Source organism: Mizuhopecten yessoensis, unplaced genomic scaffold (assembly GCF_002113885.1).
Source record: "Mizuhopecten yessoensis strain PY_sf001 unplaced genomic scaffold, ASM211388v2 scaffold11157, whole genome shotgun sequence".
In the NCBI taxonomy this organism is placed as follows: Eukaryota; Metazoa; Mollusca; class Bivalvia; order Pectinida; family Pectinidae; genus Mizuhopecten; species Mizuhopecten yessoensis.
The window spans coordinates 549,763-575,284 of record NW_018408908.1 but is presented as its reverse complement, the minus strand read 5'-3'; the positions used below and the strand labels follow the sequence as shown (position 1 = coordinate 575,284).

The window sequence follows — 25,522 nt, the reverse complement described above, 5'->3', positions numbered from 1 at the left end:
ACTCCCTCATAAGTAACACGAAAAATTGCCTAACAAACAGTTCCTTATACACAGGATAACCAAACACAAAAGCATTGCTTCGTTTGGATGATCAATTGTTTGATTGCTAAGATACTTTACCCATTATCATTATTGATTGATCACATGATATTCCACTACTTACCTGTAGATGGTCTATCTGGTCTACCTGTAAATGGTCTACCTGGTCTACCTGTAGATGGTCTACCTGGTCTACCTGTAGATTATCTACCTGGTCTACCTGGTCTACCTGTAAATGGTCTACCTGTAGATGGTCTACCTGGTCTACCTGTAGATGGTCTACCTGTAAATGGTCTACCTGGTCTACCTGTAGATGATCTACCTGGTCTACCTGTAAATGGTCTACCTGGTCTACCTGGTCTACCTGTAGATGGTCTACCTGGTCTACCTGTAGATTATCTACCTGGTCTACCTGGTCTACCTGTAAATGGTCTACCTGTAGATGGTCTACCTATAAATGGTCTACCTGGTCTACCTGGTCTACCTGTAGATGATCTACCTGGTCTACCTGTAGATGGTCTACCTGGTCGTCCTGTAGATGGTCTACCTGTCAGTTGCATATTTAGGTCCATTTGAATTCCCCTCAAATTATTAAAAATCATTATAAGAATTTATTTCCACTGTTAAACTCGGTAATTTGAATTCCTGAAGCTAGTGTTCCACTTAAAATACCATCTGTATGGAGCACCACTGCAACATAATACATTAACCTATACGACAAACTCAATGGATTTCTATAGCATGAACATCATTAATGTATCAAAACTAAAAATTATCACAATTTAAAACAAATACAGAATGCAATAAAAAGTCTAACAAATACTGTCTCAGTAAGTATAGAATACAAAACCAAAATAAACAAAATAATTAGAAACAAAAATAGAAAATTGTTTTTTGTTTAACACAGTTTTACCGATTCAACTAGAGAACAAGATCTGAGTTGACAACAACTCCTTTCTGTCCTTGTGATGATTCTGAATTATAAACATTATAAAACTATAGTGACTTTCACCTCTCTCTCAGATTACTGCCAGAAAAACATCTCTACAACACTTCATAAAATCTTCAAAACATACAAATTAGAAAACCAAAAGAGTTTCAGGTGACTTTGACACCTTTGGCTAATGACCCTAATATCCTAAGACTGATGACTGGAAATCTTTACATCTTAGACTGGTGATCTTGATGCCTAAATACTGGTGATCTTGATATCTAAGACTTGTGACCTTGCCATCTAAATACTAGTGACTTTGATATCTAAAACTGTTGACCTTGACATCTTAAGACTAGTGACTTTGATGTCTTAACAGGTGCCCTAAACATCTTAAGACAGGTAACCATGACATCTTAGACTGACGACCTTATTATCTTAGTCTGGAAATCTTTACATCTAAGACTGGTGATCTTGATATCTAAGACTTGTGACCTTGCCATGTTAATACTGATGACCTTGATATTTTAGACTGGTGACCATGCCACCCTAAAACTGATGACCTTGACATCTTAAGACTGGTGACCTTGATATCTTAAGTCTGGTGACTTTGATGTCTTAAACTGGTGACCTTGACATATTCAGACAGGTGACCTTGACATCTTCCACTATCATTAGACAAACATCCAGGGATACTTAATTAAAATCTTAAATCAAATTTACCAGTTAAACATCACAATTCAATCAGATTATCCCAAATATTTATCTGATTATCCCAAATATTTATCTGATTATCCCACTATCAGCCCTAAGTCAAGAATATCATCAAATAGAATAAAATAGGGTAGAGACGAAGAAAACAAAATAACTTGATGATTGGTAGGCAGGACATAGTGACCAGGATACACAAAGGGATTAACAGATAAAACACCATCAAATTGATTCTACTTTGCAGTACGGTTTCTCATATATTATATCAACCACAAATCTGCGTCAACACTTAACTAAATTTGCATAACAATTTGGTAAACTACAAACCAGCTGAATGACAGAAAATGCAAACAAAGTAAAATAAACATGGTTGTACATATATTATAAGAATAAAAAAGAAATATCTAAAATACATTCATAATTATTTTTCACTTTTTCCAATATTTTCTCATTTAACAATCTATATATGAATGTGTACCACCATAGACCCATGCATCGACTCGTTCCCTCCCTGTCCCTGTACAGAATACAGAATGTCTGACCATAAACCCACCAACCCATTCCCTGTCCCTATACAGAATACAGAATGTCCGACCTTAAACCCATCAACCCATTCCCTGTACAGAATACAGAATGTCTGACCATAAACCCACCAACCCATTCCCTGTCCCTGTACAGAATACAGAATGTCCGACCTTAAACCCATCAACCCATTCCCTGTCCCTATACAGAATACAGAATGTCAGACCATAAACCCACCAACCCATTCCCTGTCCCTAAACAGAATACAGAATGTCTGACCATAAACCCACCAACCCATTCCCTGTCCCTATACAGAATACAGAATGTCAGACCATAAACCCACCACCCCATTCCCTGTCCCTATACAGAATACAGAATGTCAGACCATAAACCCACCAACCCATTCCCTGTCCCTCAACAGAATACAGAATGTCTGACCATAAACCCATCAACCCATCCCCTGTCCCTATACAGAATACAGAATGTCTGACCATAAACCCATCAACCCATCCCCTGTCCCTATACAGAATACAGAATGTCAGACCATAAACCCACCACCCCATTCCCTGTCCCTATACAGAATACAGAATGTCTGACCATAAACCCACCAACCCATTCTCTGTCCCTGAACAGAATACATAATGTCTGACCATAAACCCATCAACCCATTCCCTGTCCCTATACAGAATGTCTGACCATAAACCCATCAACCCATTCCCTCTCCCTGTACAACCATCATCTTGTAGCTCAGCATGTACTATTGACATTCAAACTTTAAAATACACACGTCAATATTCATTTTTTTCCCTAAATCTTATGTTTATCTACTCTCATATCAATTTTTCGAGAACTCATTTTCTTAAAAATATTTTGAAAATAAAAATCACATTTTGCAAACACTGAAAGAGTACTAAGATTATATGAAATCAACATTGCAAGATACATCATATCAATTTGTATAATAATACTTGTACCAGTTAAAGATTCATTTATATGTACCTTTTTCTAAATAAACAGATGAAGCAATGAATCTTTTTCATATCTTTTCTTTTAGGAGAGGGAGAAAACAAAGACCATTGCCTACTATTTTGTAAGTTAGAAATATTAACCCAGAGTAAAAAGTCTTTACAGTCCAAGCCGAAGGGTCATGACAGAATTTCCAATTAAATCCAAAACTGAACTTTTCTCTTCTTTTCATTTTTTAAAGTTCCATGTCTTAATGTGATTTTGTATTATATATCATATATATATATATGGAACAGTATATCAATTTAAGGCCAAGTCTCATAAGAAGCATATATTTCATCAATATTTAAATTATGACTTAATTCAGAGACCGGTCCATGATCCTGGAGCCTCACAGAAGTGGATATTAAAGATTCTTACCCTTTCAGAAAGTGGAGAAACATTTCGCTTTTTTCCACCAAGAGACAGAGGGAACTTAACATGACTAGATGAAAAGAGTTACTGCCCTTTATTGTGACTATATACTGTCTCGGTACACATGAGGTATACATCTAGTTTTCTTTGATTAAGTACACTTGAAATGACTGTCTGTATATCCTGCTGTGCAAATCTCTTCTTTATAAATCTAAACACAATGAATCAAATATTCCTCAAATACTTATTACAGCATCCGTCCTTTCTATAAAAATAATATATATTTTCTCCAAACTAATATGGTTTGAATCTAAGTATATATTTTGTATACCTATTCCACAAATTAAGTCTACTAGTGTTTATTTACATATAAGTATGATCAATCATGATGTACCTGGGTTTCTCTTTGTTAATTAACGCAGGAATGATTCTACTAAAGGCAAGGAATGCATAGATACGAAAAATGAAATTTGAGAAGAAAACAAATATCCATGATAATCTTCCTAGCTGTAAATAGACCCCTCAATGGGTCCTCACACTGGTCAATGGATATGATCTGATAATGAGGTACGATACGACTTTCTATTTTTCAAAGATGAGGATATCAAGAATGATAATGAATAAATTGATAATAGAGATTTTTAAATACATTTCTACATTTTTTAATGATGATTTTATACATGAACAGTGAAATCACATATATTTGCATGGGGATGGGTGGTGGGGGGTTAAATTTGTGATTTTGACAAAATATTCTATTTCGTTGGCTGATGTGTTTGTGGTTACAGTATTCAACATTATCAATAACAAAAACTTTGTTGATAAAGAATACCCACAAAATAAATGAATATAAATTCACATTATTGAAGAAAATCTAACAGCTACAAAATGTACATAGAGATGTAGTTAAACAGCAGATGATTGAGAATACATGTACGTGTGATTACTCGACAGGTGGCTGAACGGATTTCTTTTCTTTTGTTTGTGTTTTACATCCTATTAACAGCTATGGTCATTTAAGGACGTGCCAGGTTTTGGTGGTGGAGGACCGTGTTCTAGACAACTCAGAAAAATGAGTTTTTAGCAGAGATTTCTAGACAAGTCAGTGAAATGAATTTTTAGCGGGGATTTCTAAATGAGCCAAACAAATTCTGGCAGGGATTTCTAGGTGAGTCGGAGAAGGGATTTCTATACCAGTCAGATTAAAAAAGTTTTCAGAAGGGATTTCTAGACAAATATTCAGTTAAAAAATTCAAAGTTCATATAGAGTGGTACCTTGTTCTTCTCAAAAAATAGAACTGCAATCCAGACATGCATGCCTGGTAATGGATTTCAAAAACTATATATGAACTTGTTAATCTGCATTCAAAGTCCGAACAAATTTAATTTGAAAAGTTAAATTCATGATAAGAAACCTCCAGGACAAAAATATTATCTACCAGACACATGGCTACTCACGACAACATTCATATGTGCAATATTAAGGGTCATTTATAAAGTGTAGTTTTCAAGTCATGTTCTTTTAAGATATTAAAGATAGTGCACTGAAGTACCTCATAAGAAAAACACAGTTTATGCTCAGCAAAAGTCATGTTTCCCTTCTCTATACTTTTTCTGCGGGAACAACGTGTACAGATTGACATGGCTGCCCGTTACAGTGTCTGATATAGTCGCTTTACATGAACTTTAAAGCAAGGTTTTAGTTTATCTCAAGCTTATAGTTTTCAATTAAACTAATTCAGCAACGTTAACAGGAAGAACATAGTTTAAAATATATAATCTTACCACTTTAAATGTTTAAACGAAACAAATCTTACAATAAAAGCAAAACATAACATTCATGGTAATAAAATATAAATGTTCACTGTACTAATTCATTGCAAATATCACAGATATCAAGCCTACTCTCTCCTCTCCGTATTTACACAAACAGATGGAGAGCCTTCCCGTTACAGAACTCAGAAAGACCTCTCCTGTTCATACAACACTAACTGTGCTTCACTTTCATATCTTACATAAAAAATACTGCTGTTAAAAATGTTACACAAATTCGAAAATCTGGTTTTGAAAAAAAATCAGCGAACATAATTTTCCAGAAAAAAATCTCATCCAAAACGTCAGATCAGACAAATTTTATCCAAATTTGATACACAAATTAAATTAATACAGTTTTAATCTGTTATGCAGCTTAAACATCTATTTGTTGACCATTTCATAGCCTACAAAATATGACCTGATGTGACAAAATGATATCAAACAATACTGAGTTTTAGGATGATTGGCATGAATTGTGGGGGGTGTTTCTTTCAGTGTTATTTTATCAGTTGGTGTCCTCATTCTAACCAAAACTTTTCTGTAGCTCATTTTCATTCCAGATGATTCAGGGGAGCATTTACAACAGACATGAGGTATACTCCAATATGTCATGTGGATGTGCTCTTCCTTCAAATGTTTTTTTTTATGTTTTAGTCTAAGTACAGATTTAAGATAGATTAAAAGATATGATTTTATAATAACTTCTTACCTTTTGCCAAAAGAAGATCTGACAAAAGTTTCCATTTTATAGATTTCTTATCCGGCAGAAAACTCGGGAGAAACACCACTATTTTTGACTTTGCTATGAATTTAAGATGACAACATCACAATGATATTATTACAAGTTAAAAATTGTACATTCCAAAAATGTACCAATACACACCTGTCTGACAAATCTTAATAACACAATCACTAATATGAGCAACCTCAATGTCACATAGTTCTGGGTGACATGGATATTAACCCACAGTTTGTCCTTTCACGGGACACTGCATTCCATTCCAATTTTCTCAAAGGAAGCACCAACTGAAGACCTGTCACAGGTTGTCACAAAATGTCCGCTACATTCCATCTCTGTAATGAAATGTCTTCCTCCTCTGGGAGGGTATTGGTGGAGTTCAGGTGAGCTTCTTCTGTCCTTCAAATGCCTGATGTGTTTGGAAAGCTGAAAAACAAGTATAATATATATAGTTAACTTTTGATCTAAACTTCATACTGCTGTGTATAAAAGACAACCATCAAAGTGGGTTTGTTGATTCACATGGTACAGTACTCACTGCGAAAGAAATAGTCCAATCATTGCAAAAACGTCCTGTGGCAATCTGGATTTTATGATCCGTCTCAAAAGTAAACATACACAACTACGAACCAAGGGGAACCTACATATCAAGTTTGAGAAAGTTCCCTCCAGCACTTTCTGAGAAATAGCAATAACAAACTTTAACTGTCAAAATTTAAGATGGCCACCAGTCGACCACTTTGTTTATTCTATCAGTCTCAAAAGTAAACATGCAAAACACAAGACCAAGGGGAACTTACAAATCAAATTTGAGAAATATTCCTCCAGTACTTCCTGAGAAATAGTGATAACAAGCATTCACTGAAATCCAAGATGGCTGGCTGTCGGCCATTTTGTTTATCTGAGCAGTCTCAAAATTTAACATGAACAATAAAGGACTAAGGAAAACCTAGGTATGAAATTTGAGAAAGATCCCTCAAGTATTTCCTGACCAACAGCGACAACAAACATTCACTGTCAAAATCCAAGACAGCCAACTGTCGGCTATTTTGTTTATCTAATTAGTCTTAAAAGTAAACATACACATTAAAGGACCAAGGGAAACCTACATATTGAATTTGAGAATGATTCCTCCAGTACTTTCTGAGAAATAGCGATAACAAGAATTGTTTAAGGACAGACAACAGACGAACAATTGACAGACAAATTAACAGACCACGGACGACAGGCGATTTGAATAGCCCACCATCTGATGACGGTGGGTTAAACGTGGGGGTTGAAAAGTCAGTATATACTTTTGAAGATCAAACTCTCCTTCTTTAAATACATATTGAAGCTTAAACTACTCATTATAAGGAAATGAAAAAGCTGCTTCAACCTAGCTACTTAGTATAACATTATATATACTGAGGTAAAATTAACATGTGTATAAAGTTGACAGTATTCCATACTTTTCATATGTATATCTACCTTTGTAGAAGACTGCGGTAAAGTTGACTTTGGGGAGAAGCTCCTTCACTTTGGGTATGATGGTTGCCTGTTCATGGAGGTTGGACTGTTTATTCCAGATCTGAATAATGTCGTCTCTTTCTCTAACACTGATACTCATACCTCCAACCTCATCTCCTGTAACCAATCAGACAACACTATATTATCTACAGCCCTCCGACCTCAACTCCTGTAACCAATCAAACAAAACTGTAATATATGTATATGTAGCCAATCAGACAACCCTATATAGTATCTACAGCCCTCCCACATATACAGTGTAAAGAAAGTATGATCCTTTGATCTTATCAGACATCCTCAATCCTAGACTAAGCCTACGTTTACCACTTCCTCAATCCTAAACTAAGCCTTCATTTACCACTTCCTCCCTACGTTTACCACTTCCTCAATCCCAAGCTAAGCCTTCATTTACCACTTCCTCCCTACGTTTACCACTTCCTCGATCCTAAACTAAGCCTACATTCACCCCATTCTTCAATCCTAAACTAAGCCTTCATTTACCACTTCCTCAATCTTAAACTAAGCCTACATTTACCCCTTCTTCAATCCTAGACTAAGCCTACATTTACCACTTCCTCAATCCTCAACTAAGCCTACATTACCCCCATTCCTCAATCCTAAACTCAGCCTACATTATCCCCATTCATCAATCCTAAACTAAGCCTCCATTTACCCCTTCCTCAATCCTCAACTAAGGCTACGCTTAATTACCCCTTCCTCAAACCTAAACTAAGCCTACATTAACCCCTTTCCTCATTCCTAAACTAAGCCTACATTTCCCCCTTCCTCAATCCTAGACTAAGCCTACATTTACCCCATCCCTCAATCCTAAACTAAGCCCACATTAACCCCATTCCTCAATCCCAAACTAAGCCTACATTTACCCAATTCCTCAATCCTAAACTAAGGCTACGCTTAATTACCCCTTCCTCAATACTAAACTAAGCGTACATTTACAACTTCCTCAATCCTAAACTAAGACTACATTTACCCCTTCCTTAATTCTAAACTAAGCCTACATTTAACCCGTTCCTCAATCCTAAACTAAGGCTACGCTTAATTACCCCTTCCTCAATCCTAAACTAAGCCTACATTTACCACTTCCTCAATCCTACACTAAGCCTACATTTACGAGTTCCTCAATCCTAGACTAAACCTACATTTACCCCTTCCTCAATCCTAGGCTAAGCCTACATTTACCACTTCCTCAATCCTAAACTAAGACTACATTTACCCCTTCCTTAATCATAAACTTAGCCTACATTTACCCCATCCTTAATTCTAAACTAAGCCTACATTTACCACTTCTTCCATTCCTAGACTAAGCCTACATTTACCCGTTCCTCAATCCTAGACAAAGCCTACATTTACCACTTCCTCAATCCTACACTAAGCCTACATTTACCCGTTCCTCAATCCTAGACTAAGCCTACATTTACCCCTTCCTTAATCCTAAACTAAGACTACATTTACCCCTTCCTTAATTCTAAACTAAGCCTACATTTACCCCTTCTTCAATCCTAGACTAAGCCTACATTTACCACTTCCTCAATCCTCAACTAAGCCTACATTTACCCAATCCTCAATCCTAGACTAAGCCTACATTTACCCCTTCCTTAATCCTAAACTAAGACTACATTTACCCCTTCCTTAATTCTAAACTAAGCCTACATTTACCCCTTCTTCAATCCTAGACTAAGCCTACATTTACCACTTCCTCAATCCTCAACTAAGCCTACATATACCACTTCCTCAATCCTCAACTAAGCCTACATTTACCCCGTTCCTCAATCCTCAACTAAGCCTAAATTTACCCCTTCCTCAATCATAAACTAAACCTACATTTACCACTTCCTCAATCCTAAACTAAGCCTACATTTACCACTTCCTCAATCCTAAACTAAGCCTTCATTTACCACTTCCTCAATCCCAAGCTAAGCCTTCATTTACCACTTCCTCAATCCTAAACTAAGCCTTCATTTAATTACCCCTTCCTCACTTCTAACATTTATACTGACAGATATTATAAGAATAATATAATTATTAGGAGGAGATAGTGTAGCGACTTACCTTCGGCCATATTGTCGGACAGCTGTTCTCCGATGGCCGCTAGTAACAGTTCTTTCCACACTGTAGGCTGAAATTCGGTCAAGATGAAGTAAGGGTTAGTGACTTTAAACAGTTATGTACATATTTATTAAAGAGCGTAAAAAAAAACCAAGAGGCCCATGGGCCTTAACGGTCACCTGATATCTTTCATATTACGAACAGAAATATTATTCAGTGACAAAGAACAATAAAACCACCTTATTCAATATCTAGCATACAGATTTAAGACTAAAAAGTATTTGAAACTAGCACCTCAGATTCTAAACAAGGAAAATGAAGAAATTTTAGCACACTGACTCCTTTAGGCCCCACCCTACAGCCCTTGGGGGTAGGGCTGGCTCAAAATTTTCAAAGTATCAAACTGTCAACTCAGGGTTATAATTCCAATCAAGTTATTAACACGTAATATTCAAAGTATCATTTGCCATTATAAACCCTAATAAATTTTGGTAGGGCACTTTAAGACCCTTCCATCTATGAAGAGTGTTTGATTCTACCATATCTGGGTCTTGAGAAGAAGATTTTTGAAATTTCAGTCAATTCGACCCTTTTTGGCCCCTCCCATCAGCCCGGGGGATCAGTCAGGGCTCATATGTGCATACCATCAAACTGCTACCCAATACTGATAATGATAACCAAAATTGAATTATTTTCAATGGAAATTAAACAAATGTTAGTCCAAAATGTGATTTCCCTATATAAACTATAGTAAAGTTTACCCCTCCCCCGGGGTAAACGTGAGACTCCAGGATCATGAAATTCACAATTTTGGTAAAGCACCTTAAGACCCTTCCATCTATGAAAAGTATTTGTTTCTACCATATCTGGGTTTTGAGGTGAAGAATTTTGAAATTTCAGTCAATTTGACCCTTTTTGGCCCCACCCATCAGCCCCGGGGGGTCAGTCAGGGCTCATATATGTGCATACCATCAAACTGCTACCCAATACTGATAATGCTTACCCAAATTGAATTACTTCCAATGAAAAATAAACAAATGTTGGTCCAAAATGTGATTTCCCTATATAACTATAGTAAAGTTTACCCCCTCCCCAGGGTCAAGAAATTCACAATTTTGGTAAAGCACCTTAAGACCCTTCCATCTATGAAGAGTATTTGATTCTACCATATCTGGGTCTTGAGAAGAAGATTTTTGTAATTTTAGTCAATTTGACCCTTTTTGGCCCCGCCCCTCAGGCCCCTGGGGGCCGGGGACTAAACCGGCAACTCTTTTTGTTGACCTTTGGCCATGGAAAGTTTCTGCAAAATTTCATTAAAATTGGTTCAGGGGTTTTGTAGAAGAAGTCGAAAATGTAAATTGTTTACGGACACTTGAGACTTTGTCTCAGGTGACCTAAAAAATGCCTGATTGTGTTCTTCATCATCTTACATAGAACACAACTGTAGTGACAGATCTCAAGGCTGACCATCGTAGGGTACTGGTGGAACATTAGAGGCCGCATCTTACATAGAACACAACTGTAGTGACAGATCTCAATGCTGACCATCGTAGTGTACTGGTTGAACATTAGAGGCATCATCTTACATAGTACACAACTGTAGTGAAGGGTACTGGTTGAACATTAGAGGCATCATCTTACATAGAACACAACTGTAGTGACAGATCTCAATGCTGACCATCGTAGGGTACTGGTTGAACATTAGAGGCATCATCTTACATAGTAAACAACTGTAGTGACAGATCTCCAGACTGACCATCGTAGGGTACTGGTGGAACATTAGAGGCATCATCTTACATAGAACACAACTGTAGTGACAGATCTCCAGACTGACCATCGTAGGGTACTGGTGGAACATTAGAGGCATCATCTTACATAGAACACAACTGTAGTGACAGATCTCCAGACTGACCATCGTAGGGTACTGGTGGAACATTAGAGGCATCATCTTACATAGAACACAACTGTAGTGACAGATCTCCAGACTGACCATCGTAGGGTACTGGTGGAACATTAGAGGCATCATCTTACATAGAACACAACTGTAGTGACAGATCTCCAGACTGACCATCGTAGGGTACTGGTGGAACATTAGAGGCATCATCTTACATAGAACACAACTGTAGTGACAGATCTCCAGACTGACCATCGTAGGGTACTGGTGGAACATTAGAGGCATCATCTTACATAGAACACAACTGTAGTGACAGATCTCCAGACTGACCATCGTAGGGTACTGGTGGAACATTAGAGGCATCATCTTACATAGAACACAACTGTAGTGACAGATCTCCAGACTGACCATCGTAGGGTACTGGTGGAACATTAGAGGCATCATCTTACATAGAACACAACTGTAGTGACAGATCTCCAGACTGACCATCGTAGGGTACTGGTGGAACATTAGAGGCATCATCTTACATAGAACACAACTGTAGTGACAGATCTCCAGACTGACCATCGTAGGGTACTGGTGGAACATTAGAGGCATCATCTTACATAGAACACAACTGTAGTGACAGATCTCCAGACTGACCATCGTAGGGTACTGGTGGAACATTAGAGGCATCATCTTACATAGAACACAACTGTAGTGACAGATCTCCAGACTGACCATCGTAGGGTACTGGTGGAACATTAGAGGCATCATCTTACATAGAACACAACTGTAGTGACAGATCTCCAGACTGACCATCGTAGGGTACTGGTGGAACATTAGAGGCATCATCTTACATAGAACACAACTGTAGTGACAGATCTCCAGACTGACCATCGTAGGGTACTGGTGGAACATTAGAGGCATCATCTTACATAGAACACAACTGTAGTGACAGATCTCCAGACTGACCATCGTAGGGTACTGGTGGAACATTAGAGGCATCATCTTACATAGAACACAACTGTAGTGACAGATCTCCAGACTGACCATCGTAGGGTACTGGTGGAACATTAGAGGCATCATCTTACATAGAACACAACTGTAGTGACAGATCTCCAGACTGACCATCGTAGGGTACTGGTGGAACATTAGAGGCATCATCTTACATAGAACACAACTGTAGTGACAGATCTCCAGACTGACCATCGTAGGGTACTGGTGGAACATTAGAGGCATCATCTTACATAGAACACAACTGTAGTGACAGATCTCCAGACTGACCATCGTAGGGTACTGGTGGAACATTAGAGGCATCATCTTACATAGAACACAACTGTAGTGACAGATCTCCAGACTGACCATCGTAGGGTACTGGTGGAACATTAGAGGCATCATCTTACATAGAACACAACTGTAGTGACAGATCTCCAGACTGACCATCGTAGGGTACTGGTGGAACATTAGAGGCATCATCTTACATAGAACACAACTGTAGTGACAGATCTCCAGACTGACCATCGTAGGGTACTGGTGGAACATTAGAGGCATCATCTTACATAGAACACAACTGTAGTGACAGATCTCCAGACTGACCATCGTAGGGTACTGGTGGAACATTAGAGGCATCATCTTACATAGAACACAACTGTAGTGACAGATCTCCAGACTGACCATCGTAGGGTACTGGTGGAACATTAGAGGCATCATCTTACATAGAACACAACTGTAGTGACAGATCTCCAGACTGACCATCGTAGGGTACTGGTGGAACATTAGAGGCATCATCTTACATAGAACACAACTGTAGTGACAGATCTCCAGACTGACCATCGTAGGGTACTGGTGGAACATTAGAGGCATCATCTTACATAGAACACAACTGTAGTGACAGATCTCCAGACTGACCATCGTAGGGTACTGGTGGAACATTAGAGGCATCATCTTACATAGAACACAACTGTAGTGACAGATCTCCAGACTGACCATCGTAGGGTACTGGTGGAACATTAGAGGCATCATCTTACATAGAACACAACTGTAGTGACAGATCTCCAGACTGACCATCGTAGGGTACTGGTGGAACATTAGAGGCATCATCTTACATAGAACACAACTGTAGTGACAGATCTCCAGACTGACCATCGTAGGGTACTGGTGGAACATTAGAGGCATCATCTTACATAGAACACAACTGTAGTGACAGATCTCCAGACTGACCATCGTAGGGTACTGGTGGAACATTAGAGGCATCATCTTACATAGAACACAACTGTAGTGACAGATCTCCAGACTGACCATCGTAGGGTACTGGTGGAACATTAGAGGCATCATCTTACATAGAACACAACTGTAGTGACAGATCTCCAGACTGACCATCGTAGGGTACTGGTGGAACATTAGAGGCATCATCTTACATAGAACACAACTGTAGTGACAGATCTCCAGACTGACCATCGTAGGGTACTGGTGGAACATTAGAGGCATCATCTTACATAGAACACAACTGTAGTGACAGATCTCCAGACTGACCATCGTAGGGTACTGGTGGAACATTAGAGGCATCATCTTACATAGAACACAACTGTAGTGACAGATCTCCAGACTGACCATCGTAGGGTACTGGTGGAACATTAGAGGCATCATCTTACATAGAACACAACTGTAGTGACAGATCTCCAGACTGACCATCGTAGGGTACTGGTGGAACATTAGAGGCATCATCTTACATAGAACACAACTGTAGTGACAGATCTCCAGACTGACCATCGTAGGGTACTGGTGGAACATTAGAGGCATCATCTTACATAGAACACAACTGTAGTGACAGATCTCCAGACTGACCATCGTAGGGTACTGGTGGAACATTAGAGGCATCATCTTACATAGAACACAACTGTAGTGACAGATCTCCAGACTGACCATCGTAGGGTACTGGTGGAACATTAGAGGCATCATCTTACATAGAACACAACTGTAGTGACAGATCTCCAGACTGACCATCGTAGGGTACTGGTGGAACATTAGAGGCATCATCTTACATAGAACACAACTGTAGTGACAGATCTCCAGACTGACCATCGTAGGGTACTGGTGGAACATTAGAGGCATCATCTTACATAGAACACAACTGTAGTGACAGATCTCCAGACTGACCATCGTAGGGTACTGGTGGAACATTAGAGGCATCATCTTACATAGAACACAACTGTAGTGACAGATCTCCAGACTGACCATCGTAGGGTACTGGTGGAACATTAGAGGCATCATCTTACATAGAACACAACTGTAGTGACAGATCTCCAGACTGACCATCGTAGGGTACTGGTGGAACATTAGAGGCATCATCTTACATAGAACACAACTGTAGTGACAGATCTCCAGACTGACCATCGTAGGGTACTGGTGGAACATTAGAGGCATCATCTTACATAGAACACAACTGTAGTGACAGATCTCCAGACTGACCATCGTAGGGTACTGGTGGAACATTAGAGGCATCATCTTACATAGAACACAACTGTAGTGACAGATCTCCAGACTGACCATCGTAGGGTACTGGTGGAACATTAGAGGCATCATCTTACATAGAACACAACTGTAGTGACAGATCTCCAGACTGACCATCGTAGGGTACTGGTGGAACATTAGAGGCATCATCTTACATAGAACACAACTGTAGTGACAGATCTCCAGACTGACCATCGTAGGGTACTGGTGGAACATTAGAGGCATCATCTTACATAGAACACAACTGTAGTGACAGATCTCCAGACTGACCATCGTAGGGTACTGGTGGAACATTAGAGGCATCATCTTACATAGAACACAACTGTAGTGACAGATCTCCAGACTGACCATCGTAGGGTACTGGTGGAACATTAGAGGCATCATCTTACATAGAACACAACTGTAGTGACAGATCTCCAGACTGACCATCGTAGGGTACTGGTGGAACATTAGAGGCATCATCTTACATAGAACACAACTGTAGTGACAGATCTCCAGACTGACCATCGTAGGGTACTGGTGGAACATTAGAGGCATCATCTTACATAGAACACAACTGTAGTGACAGATCTCCAGACTGACCATCGTAGGGTACTGGTGGAACATTAGAGGCATCATCTTACATAGAACACAACTGTAGTGACAGATCTCCAGACTGACCATCGTAGGGTACTGGTGGAACATTAGAGGCATCATCTTACATAGAACACAACTGTAGTGACAGATCTCCAGACTGACCATCGTAGGGTACTGGTGGAACATTAGAGGCATCATCTTACATAGAACACAACTGTAGTGACAGATCTCCAGACTGACCATCGTAGGGTACTGGTGGAACATTAGAGGCATCATCTTACATAGAACACAACTGTAGTGACAGATCTCCAGACTGACCATCGTAGGGTACTGGTGGAACATTAGAGGCATCATCTTACATAGAACACAACTGTAGTGACAGATCTCCAGACTGACCATCGTAGGGTACTGGTGGAACATTAGAGGCATCATCTTACATAGAACACAACTGTAGTGACAGATCTCCAGACTGACCATCGTAGGGTGGTGGTGGAACATTAGAGGCATCATCTTACATAGAACACAACTGTAGTGACAGATCTGCAGACTGACCATCGTAGGGTGGTGGTGGAACATCAGAGGCATCATCTTACATAGAACACAACTGTAGTGACAGATCCCCACACTGACCACCGTAGGGTGGTGGTGGAACATTAGAGGCATCATCTTACTAACTACACAACTGTAGTGACAGATCTCCAGACTGACCATCGTGAGTACTGGTGGAACATTAGAGGCAGAGTATTATATGCTTCTGAAGTTTGTTGCCCCCAATCTCCAGACGTTATTACTGTTTTTAATTATTTGCCTCGGCAGCTGTGATCGCTAACGTGCACAGTCATTGTACTACTGTGTGCTATCAAGCGTGAGCTTCAGACCACTCGCTCTCCAAAGAATTTCGGTTCGATCCCCTGCTGTGGTGGTGGAAAAAAGAGAGTGATGTCTGATAGGGTTAGTTGTTATCCCTCCGATGGCCCGGTGGTTTCCCCCCCCCCCCCCCCGTAGGTTTTCCTCCACCACGAAAACACCATTTGTTCCCTTAGTGGCGTCGTAATAAAAGCTCTACAGAGCTTATGTTTGTTGTTGACAATTGTACATGACGTTAAATAAAGATTATTATTATTATTATTATTAATATAATATTGGGTAAATTATCTTAAACAATGACACAACAGCCACAAGCATGGGCTAATACTATAACCTTTTGGACAGCAGACAGGCACACTATTAATAGCTTAAACTACCCATGAGACCCATTAAATTCCATGTTTTCATATGTAAGAGATGTGTCGTCCAGAACTACCAGAGCTACCACAACATATAGACTGTATTTCCCTTTAGCAAAAACAATATTTTTAAATGCTTTTTTAGCTACAGTTGCTCTGTTTAATGGAATGAACTTAGTGATGTTATTAAACAGTCATGCAGTGTAGATGTTTTTAAAAAGAAATAAATAGAAATGTTTTACAGCAAGTAATAAGTGTGAAACATAATGATATCTGTGATATTTATCAATGTATATATGCATCTTTTATTAAGAATTGTATTTATTATCATTCTACCATTGTCTTATTAAGTCTGTACATATATGTATAACAGGGCCGTATTGTAAACTATACTATGTCTAAATATGTAACCCTGTAAAAATAAAAGATATTATTATTATTATTGGGGTGGAATAGGTGGGGTTGGGTGTACCTACAGTGCTAGTACCAGTGCTCTATATAGTTCAAGTTCAAGTTCAATTTGTTTATTTAAGTGTCACATATCACAATTACATTTATGTTCATTAATACATATAAAATACTTGTACAAAATATAAATCAATTCCATTGGTACATATAAAATACTTGCAGTTGGCTGTTTCCTAGAACTTAAAATAGTTTGTTTAACATAAAAAAAACCACTTGTAATAGGGATCAATATCGACATTAGATTATTGTGAGACTACCCTTCTTATTATTATTAACATGTAGGTTGCAGTGACTCAAAGTGCGCTACCTTAGGGTTGGGGAGAGCCCTACCAGCGAAGACAGGTCGCCCTGCGCCACTGCAATCATACGATGTTATGTATATGTCATATAATATATGTTCTCCACTACATATCTTGGAATACTTACTGAATCAACTTTATTACACTTCAACCTCCAGTTTCCACCATGACAATTATTTACATCTTCCCTAAAAAGGTAAAACACAAAAATATTCTATAAAATTCAATGAGATTATTTTGCTTTATGTAATATCACAAAATGTTCATCTTAAAAAAGTTTATGGCCCTGGTAGTGAACACATTGAATAGTTTGAATTGTATGCCAAAATATGATATGTCTTGTCAAGTTATCATGTTTGGCATTGTATCTGTGAAAAAGATCACTACATCTCGACTAGGGGAGGTATTTGTGATTTGGCCTTATGTTTTGATTGGATGGCAGAGGACTTGCACTGTGCAGTCAGGTGTGATGATCTGTCCACCACTAATCTAATTGTCCCACTACAGTTATCCAGCGAGAACGTCACACAGGTGTGATGATGATCTATCCACCACTAATCTAATTGTCCCACTACAGTTATCCAGCTATAATGTCACCCAGGTGTGATGATGATCTGTCCACCCCTAATCTAATTGTCCCACTACAGTTATCCTGCTAGAATGTCACACAGGTGTGATGATGATCTGTCCACCACTAAACTAATTGTCCCACTACAGTTATCCAGCTAGAATGTCACACAGGCGTGATGATGATCTGTCCACCACTAATCTAATTGTCCCCCTACAGTTATCCAGCTAGAATGTCACACAGGTGTAATGATGATCTGTCCGCCACTAATCTAATTGTCCCACTACAGTTATCCAGCGAGACTGTCACACAGGTGTGATGATGATCTGTCCACCACTAATCTAATTGTCCCACTACAGTTATCCAGCTAGAACGTCACACAGGTGTGATGATGATCTGTCCACCACTCATCTAATTGTCCCACTACAGTTATCCAGCTAGAATGTCACACAGTTGGTATGATGATCTGTCCGCCACTAATCTAATTGGCCCACTACAGTTATCCAGCTAGAATGTCACACAGGTGTGATGATGATCTGTCCGCCACTTATCTAATTGTCCCACTACAGTTATCCTGCTAGAATGTCACACAGGTGTGATGATGATCTGTCCACCACTAATCTAATTGTACCACTACAGTTATCCAGCTAGAAAGTCACACAGGTGTGATGATGATCTGTCCACCACTAATCTACTTGTCCCACTACAGTTATCCAGCGAGACTGTCACCCAGGTGTGATGATGATCTGTCCACCACTAATCTAATTTTCTCACTACAGTTATCCAGCTAGAACGTCACACAGGTGTGATGATGATCTATCAACGACTAATCTAATTGTCCCACTACAGTTATCCAGCTAGAACGTCACACAGGTGTGATAATGATCTATCAACGACTAATCTAATTGTCCCACGACAGTTATCCAGCTAGAACGTCACACAGGAGTGATGATGATGAACTATTAATGACTTACCAAATAGGTCTGCGTTCGTCCCTCATCAGATGGTAGGGATATCTCACGTTGAGCATATCAACACCTGGTATGTTGCTGTAACCAGCCCAGAAACCCTGCATAAGCATACAATATATAGTATTATTAATCAGAAACCCCAGAAACCCTGCATAAACATACAATATACATTATTATTAATCAGAACCGCAAGAAACCCTGCATAAACATACAATATATATTATTATTAATCAGAAACCCCAGAAACCCTGCATAAACATACAATATATATTATTATTAACCAGAAACGCAAGAAACCCTGCATAAACATACAATATATATTATTATTAACCAGAAACGCAAGAAACCCTGCATAAACATACAATATATATTATTATTAACCAGAAACGCAAGAAACCCTGCATAAACATACAATATATATTATTATTAACCAGAAACGCAAGAAACCCTGCATAAACATACAATATACATTATTATTAATCAGAACCGCAAGAAACCCTGCATAAGCATACAATATATAGTATTATTAATCAGAAACCCCAGAAACCCTGCATAAACATACAATATATATTATTATTAACCAGAAACGCAAGAAACCCTGCATAAACATACAATATATATTATTATTAATCAGAACCGCAAGAAACCCTGCATAAACATACAATATATATTATTATTAACCAGAAACGCAAGAAACCCTGCATAAACATACAATATATATTATTATTAATCAGAACCGCAAGAAACCCTGCATAAACATACAATATACATTATTATTAATCAGAACCGCAAGAAACCCTGCATAAACATACAATATATATTATTATTAATCAGAAACCCCAGAAACCCTGCATAAACATACAATATATATTATTATTAATCAGAACCGCAAGAAACCCTGCATAAGCATACAATATATAGTATTATTAATCAGAAACCCCAGAAACCCTGCATAAACATACAATATACATTATTATTAATCAGAACCGCAAGAAACCCTGCATAAACATACAATATATATTATTATTAACCAGAAACGCAAGAAACCCTGCATAAACATACAATATATATTATTATTAACCAGAAACGCAAGAAACCCTGCATAAACATACAATATATATTATTATTAATCAGAACCGCAAGAAACCCTGCATAAGCATACAATATATAGTATTATTAATCAGAAACCCCAGAAACCCTGCATAAACATACAATATATATTATTATTAATCAGAACCGCAAGAAACCCTGCATAAACATACAATATACATTATTATTAATCAGAACCGCAAGAAACCCTGCATAAACATACAATATATATTATTATTAATCAGAAACCCCAGAAACCCTGCATAAACATACAATATATATTATTATTAATCAGAACCGCAAGAAACCCTGCATAAGCATACAATATATAGTATTATTAATCAGAAACCCCAGAAACCCTGCATAAACATACAATATATATTATTATTAATCAGAAACCCCAGAAACCCTGCATAAACATACAATATATATTATTATTAATCAGAACCGCAAGAAACCCTGCATAAACATACAATATATATTATTATTAATCAGAACCGCAAGAAACCCTGCATAAACATACAATATACATTATTATTAATCAGAACCGCAAGAAACCCTGCATAAACATACAATATATATTAAGGTGTGATGATGATCTATCAACGACTAATCTAATTGTCACACTACAGTTATCCAGCTAGAACGTCACACAGGTGTGATGATGATGAACTATTAATGACTTACCAAATAGGTCTGCGTTCGTCCCTCATCAGATGGTAGGTATATCTCACGTTGAGCATATCAACACCTGGTATGTTGTTGTAAACAGCCCAGAAACCCTGCATAAGCATACAATATATAGTATTATTAATCAGAAACCCCAGAAACCCTGCATAAACATACAATATATATTATTATTAACCAGAAACGCAAGAAACCCTGCATAAACATACAATATATATTATTATTAATCAGAACCGCAAGAAACCCTGCATAAGCATACAATATATAGTATTATTAATCAGAAACCCCAGAAACCCTGCATAAACATACAATATACATTATTATTAATCAGAACCGCAAGAAACCCTGCATAAACATACAATATATATTATTATTAATCAGAAACCCCAGAAACCCTGCATAAGCATACAATATGTAGTATTATTAATCAGAAACTAGATGCAACATTTGACAATGCCATGCCCTATATAATATATTGACAGAGGGCTGCTATTGGTGATTTTGTAACTTATAAATGAAAGACAAAGTTGTAATATAACTGGCCAGTTTGAATAACTATATCAAATTATCTTTTGTAAGGGTGTGTCTCTGTGTAGGATACCAGTTTGGAGAATAGTTTGTTGGTTATTGTTTAAAACAGTGTTGGCTTCTAAGACCACGTAAAGTAGGCTTAAGCTTGTGTACAGTACAATACTATGACGTGGTAGCACTTGTCTTCCATTGACGATGTGAAGTAATGTAAATCTGTGGATTTCTAAACATTTTCTTCAGGTTGGTAAGTATGGATTTTGAAAGGTTCTTTTTACACAACCAATAAGATTTGCCATGTGACGTTTCGATGACTAGTACGATATGTACATTGTCACCTTCATCATACAAATGACCTGTGAAGCGTACGCACACAGGTGTTAAATGTGTACGAGTTGTCCACAAAATTGATGTCGATTCAGCTACGCTGTAAGAGTATGTACAATAGTTGTTATATATGTATCAAAATGACTTATTTCAGCTACGCTGTGTTTTATACTAAATCTATGTATATTACATACCTGTACTGTATTGACGGTATACAGTTTCCTCAGAGTTGCCTCATACTGGGCAGCTGAAGTTCCTGGGATTGATCTGTGGGGAAAGAATAAAAAAAATAAGTTTGAACGCAAGATAAGCAATTATATATAATGTTCTTCAAGATTTCTTCATCAAAGATTCATGATAGCATAAATTGCAATCTTGACCTTATCATTTAATCCATAAAATATGTTGTATGTGGTCTAGGTCTATTGAAATCCATGTCCAAACAGAAGACAAAATAGATGATAATTTTTTTCCTTCATAGAAAGCATGGACATATACAGGCCCTTTTTTTAGTTGAATATGGGTCAATTCCCCTCTCAATATTGGGCATTATTTCCCCCTTTTTTTTAGCTTTATTTCCCCCTATTTTAGTTCAAAATTTGATTCCCCCACTTGTAACTAAAATACAGTACCACATAATAAGTATCTGTTTATGTTCCATTATGGACTTTTTTCCCCGTCAGGTCCACGACTGAGTGATTTACTATGTATTTCATTTTCCCTGTGTTAATGTTAGTTGTCACTGCTGATTTTTTACGACATTGTTAACAGCTAGCCCAGTTTATGGTATGCAATATCTTAACAGTCACGTAAAAAAATTCATTATAAAGCATACACAGTTGTCAGTTTGAAGCGTCTATAATGAACAGCAAGAAACAAACAAAAAGGATGTCATCCATTGCCCCCTCTCGTACTCTCCCCCTGGCTCCGGACTGCAGCCCTCACTGGACGGATCATACACCTACAGTGCATATTTTCCCCTATTTCAAAAATGGTTGATAACTTTCTACACCTGCATTAATACCCGAGACATTTCACTGGTTTGGACCATATCAAAATCTAAGAACTTACGGTATGAGCTATAAATATAGATATGCACAGAAAATGAGCATGTAATATATGGCATTGTTAAATGATGACAAGTTGTCATTGACGTTGTTGAGTAAAGGAAGTGATTGCAATTAAGTCGAATGTCCTCGTGTCCAGGTAAAAAGACATTAACCTTATTAGTAAATAATGTGAAGCAGTTTGGTTTTTAATTTCGCTGTAATCAACTTATTCGGAAATTTCCGAAGCTGGTACCTCAATGCTATGGTAACCTAATTGATACACACACACACGCAAAATACAACATTCTTTAGTCTAATTACAAAATAATAATTTCTTTAGAAATATAATCTTTATTCCATGCCAACAGACAACCAGCACTAAAATAAAACCTCTATACATGCTGTATATGTCTGCAGAGTGATCAAACTGACATGGATCAACTGGCACGCACGGTGTGACCCCCAATCGACTTCCAAGAAATGCACCTCTCTTGGCACCATTATTTGGGTCGGATTCAAATTCAGCAGACGGATTGATTGAATAGTCTGATTAAGTGATCTAGGTATAAACGATCATGCACACATACATGCGTTCGATCAAAATAAGGCAATTACATGCTCGTACATGTGATATACAGTAAACGCATTCTACCAGTGTGTCAAAATATTCTAAAGAGAAAGTAAGTCGTCAAAACCTTGACCAATATTTTTAGCGACGTCAACATTTTCAAGCTTAGCAAACGTCATTACTTATCGAGCCAGAAAGTCCATGGAGTGTTCAAAGGCACGCCTGTCTGCTCCGTAGAATGGATTTCGCTTAATTTTGAGCGGGGAAGCTGTGGACTGCCCATCATTCTTGAATCAGTAGCATTTATGGACCCTATCTCGGATACGCTGGATGCCGCCATGGTAGACCATTGCTGTCTCAGGTAGGGTCATGTGATCAAAACAGTTTACGTCAGACCGTGTTTTCATTTGTTCGGAACACCTCGAGAATGTTCCATCAAATCCCATAAGAATATTTTTTCTCGTGGTTTTCTAGACTCTACATCAAGCAACATTATCACCGGCATGCTCGAAATTCCACTAAAATATCAGGATGAAATCGAAGCACAGTGCACAACTCTGCTTAACGGTAGAAGCACGGACTTAGATATACGTCTTTTCACCATTGCACTTGCAGGTGGGGGATCGGGAAAATAATTCACCTGCTGTTACCCACGGCATGTATCGTAGGAGGCGAATAATGTGGATCTCCCTGCAGAATTGGGGGTTTGATTTGGTGTCCTCTATTTGGGGACACAAACGCGACCAGCATAAAGCTGCATTCATTGCAATATTTGGGATCTTTATCTTTCTTTCTACTTCTAACGTCATAGAACCCCAATCGGGACACTTGAAGGAAAAAGTCACAAGAAATGTGTATGCTGTGCAAAGAAGTATTTTTAAATTGAAAATATTGATTTAAATATTCTAATATAGCAATAAAACATTATATGAATTTTATTTACTGCCACTTATGGTTACAGTAACTGTATTAGTTTGTAAATAATGACGAAAATGTAACGTCACTGTACCCAAATCGGGACACTTTTTAGATAAATATCAATGTCTTTATACCACACTATCGGTTCCAAAAATGTTTGTTCATTTTTCATAAATAGAGTACTATCCACTTTTCATTTCTATTGCAAGTTTATATTTCGGTCGCGTGGTTCTATAAATAAAACGCGAAATACCACCAGGGCTACGTTTAACCAGCGTAACTGTACCCTGAAAGGGACACTTCGGTATTTTGGCTAAAAGTTGGGCATAAACGATCAATATCAGCAGAAAAGAAGACATATTTCAAATATTTTATAGTCAAATAGGGTTATGGTTAAATCTTCTCCAAACTAGCATTATTTTTGATAAAATAGACTTTTGAAAATGATATCAAAATAAATAGCTTCGCACGGCACGTAAATCGGGAAAGTTTAGTTTTGGTCATTATTCTTACCTTTAAATTGTCCATGTAACGATAATCAGCAGCCAACAAAGCTTACATACAGTTAAATTGTCGTAAAAGTATTATGAAATGAAAACTGTATACATAAACGTACTTCTTTTTATTGAATGACATTTTCTTGGGCCATTTTCCCATAAGTGTCCCGTTTTGGGGTACTGTCCCGATTTGGGTACAGTGACGGTAATGTTCTAAATTGATGCGCCATGCGACGTTATTGATTTTCAGTTTTTGTATGTGACTTTTCACAATCCTACTATTTTACAAAAAAATGACAAATTATGAATTGAATATTCTTATAACCATCACAACTAAAAAAAATCACGTTCCCTTTGTGCTGACATTACATTCCCCTAGCTCTATCACTAAGAGTGACTTAACTTCATAGTAAGTCTTGATTGAAAGCCGAGACACCAAACTATTCTTGCATAGCAGCACATTTCATAGGCCACACCTTATATTTTGTCTGACAGCCATTTTCTCGAAACCATGCAGCTGTCAATTGTTCCTTACACATCAGCTGTCAATTGTTCCTTAAGCTTACAATTGACACCTACTAGGCCTATTTGGACATTTGTTTTCATCATAGATCGATACGAGTTCATCAAGAGTAAAGATAGTACAATAGAT

The 25,522-nt window shown here is 37.9% G+C and overlaps 1 protein-coding gene across 1 annotated transcript; it reads right to left on the bottom strand.

Moving 5' to 3' along the window:
• Positions 1-273: 273 nt before the first annotated feature.
• Positions 274-23,821, bottom strand: LOC110467061 (eukaryotic translation initiation factor 4E type 3-like). The gene is made up of 8 exons (XM_021523953.1): positions 23,638-23,821; positions 22,033-22,105; positions 20,984-21,078; positions 17,796-17,856; positions 9,717-9,783; positions 7,608-7,763; positions 419-6,563; positions 274-346 (listed from the first exon to the last, which is right to left on the bottom strand). The coding sequence occupies exons 1-7, from the start codon at positions 23,793-23,795 to the stop codon at positions 6,517-6,519; spliced, it is 657 nt and encodes a 218-aa protein (XP_021379628.1). The 5' UTR covers positions 23,796-23,821; the 3' UTR covers positions 274-346; positions 419-6,516.
• Positions 23,822-25,522: the final 1,701 nt, after the last annotated feature.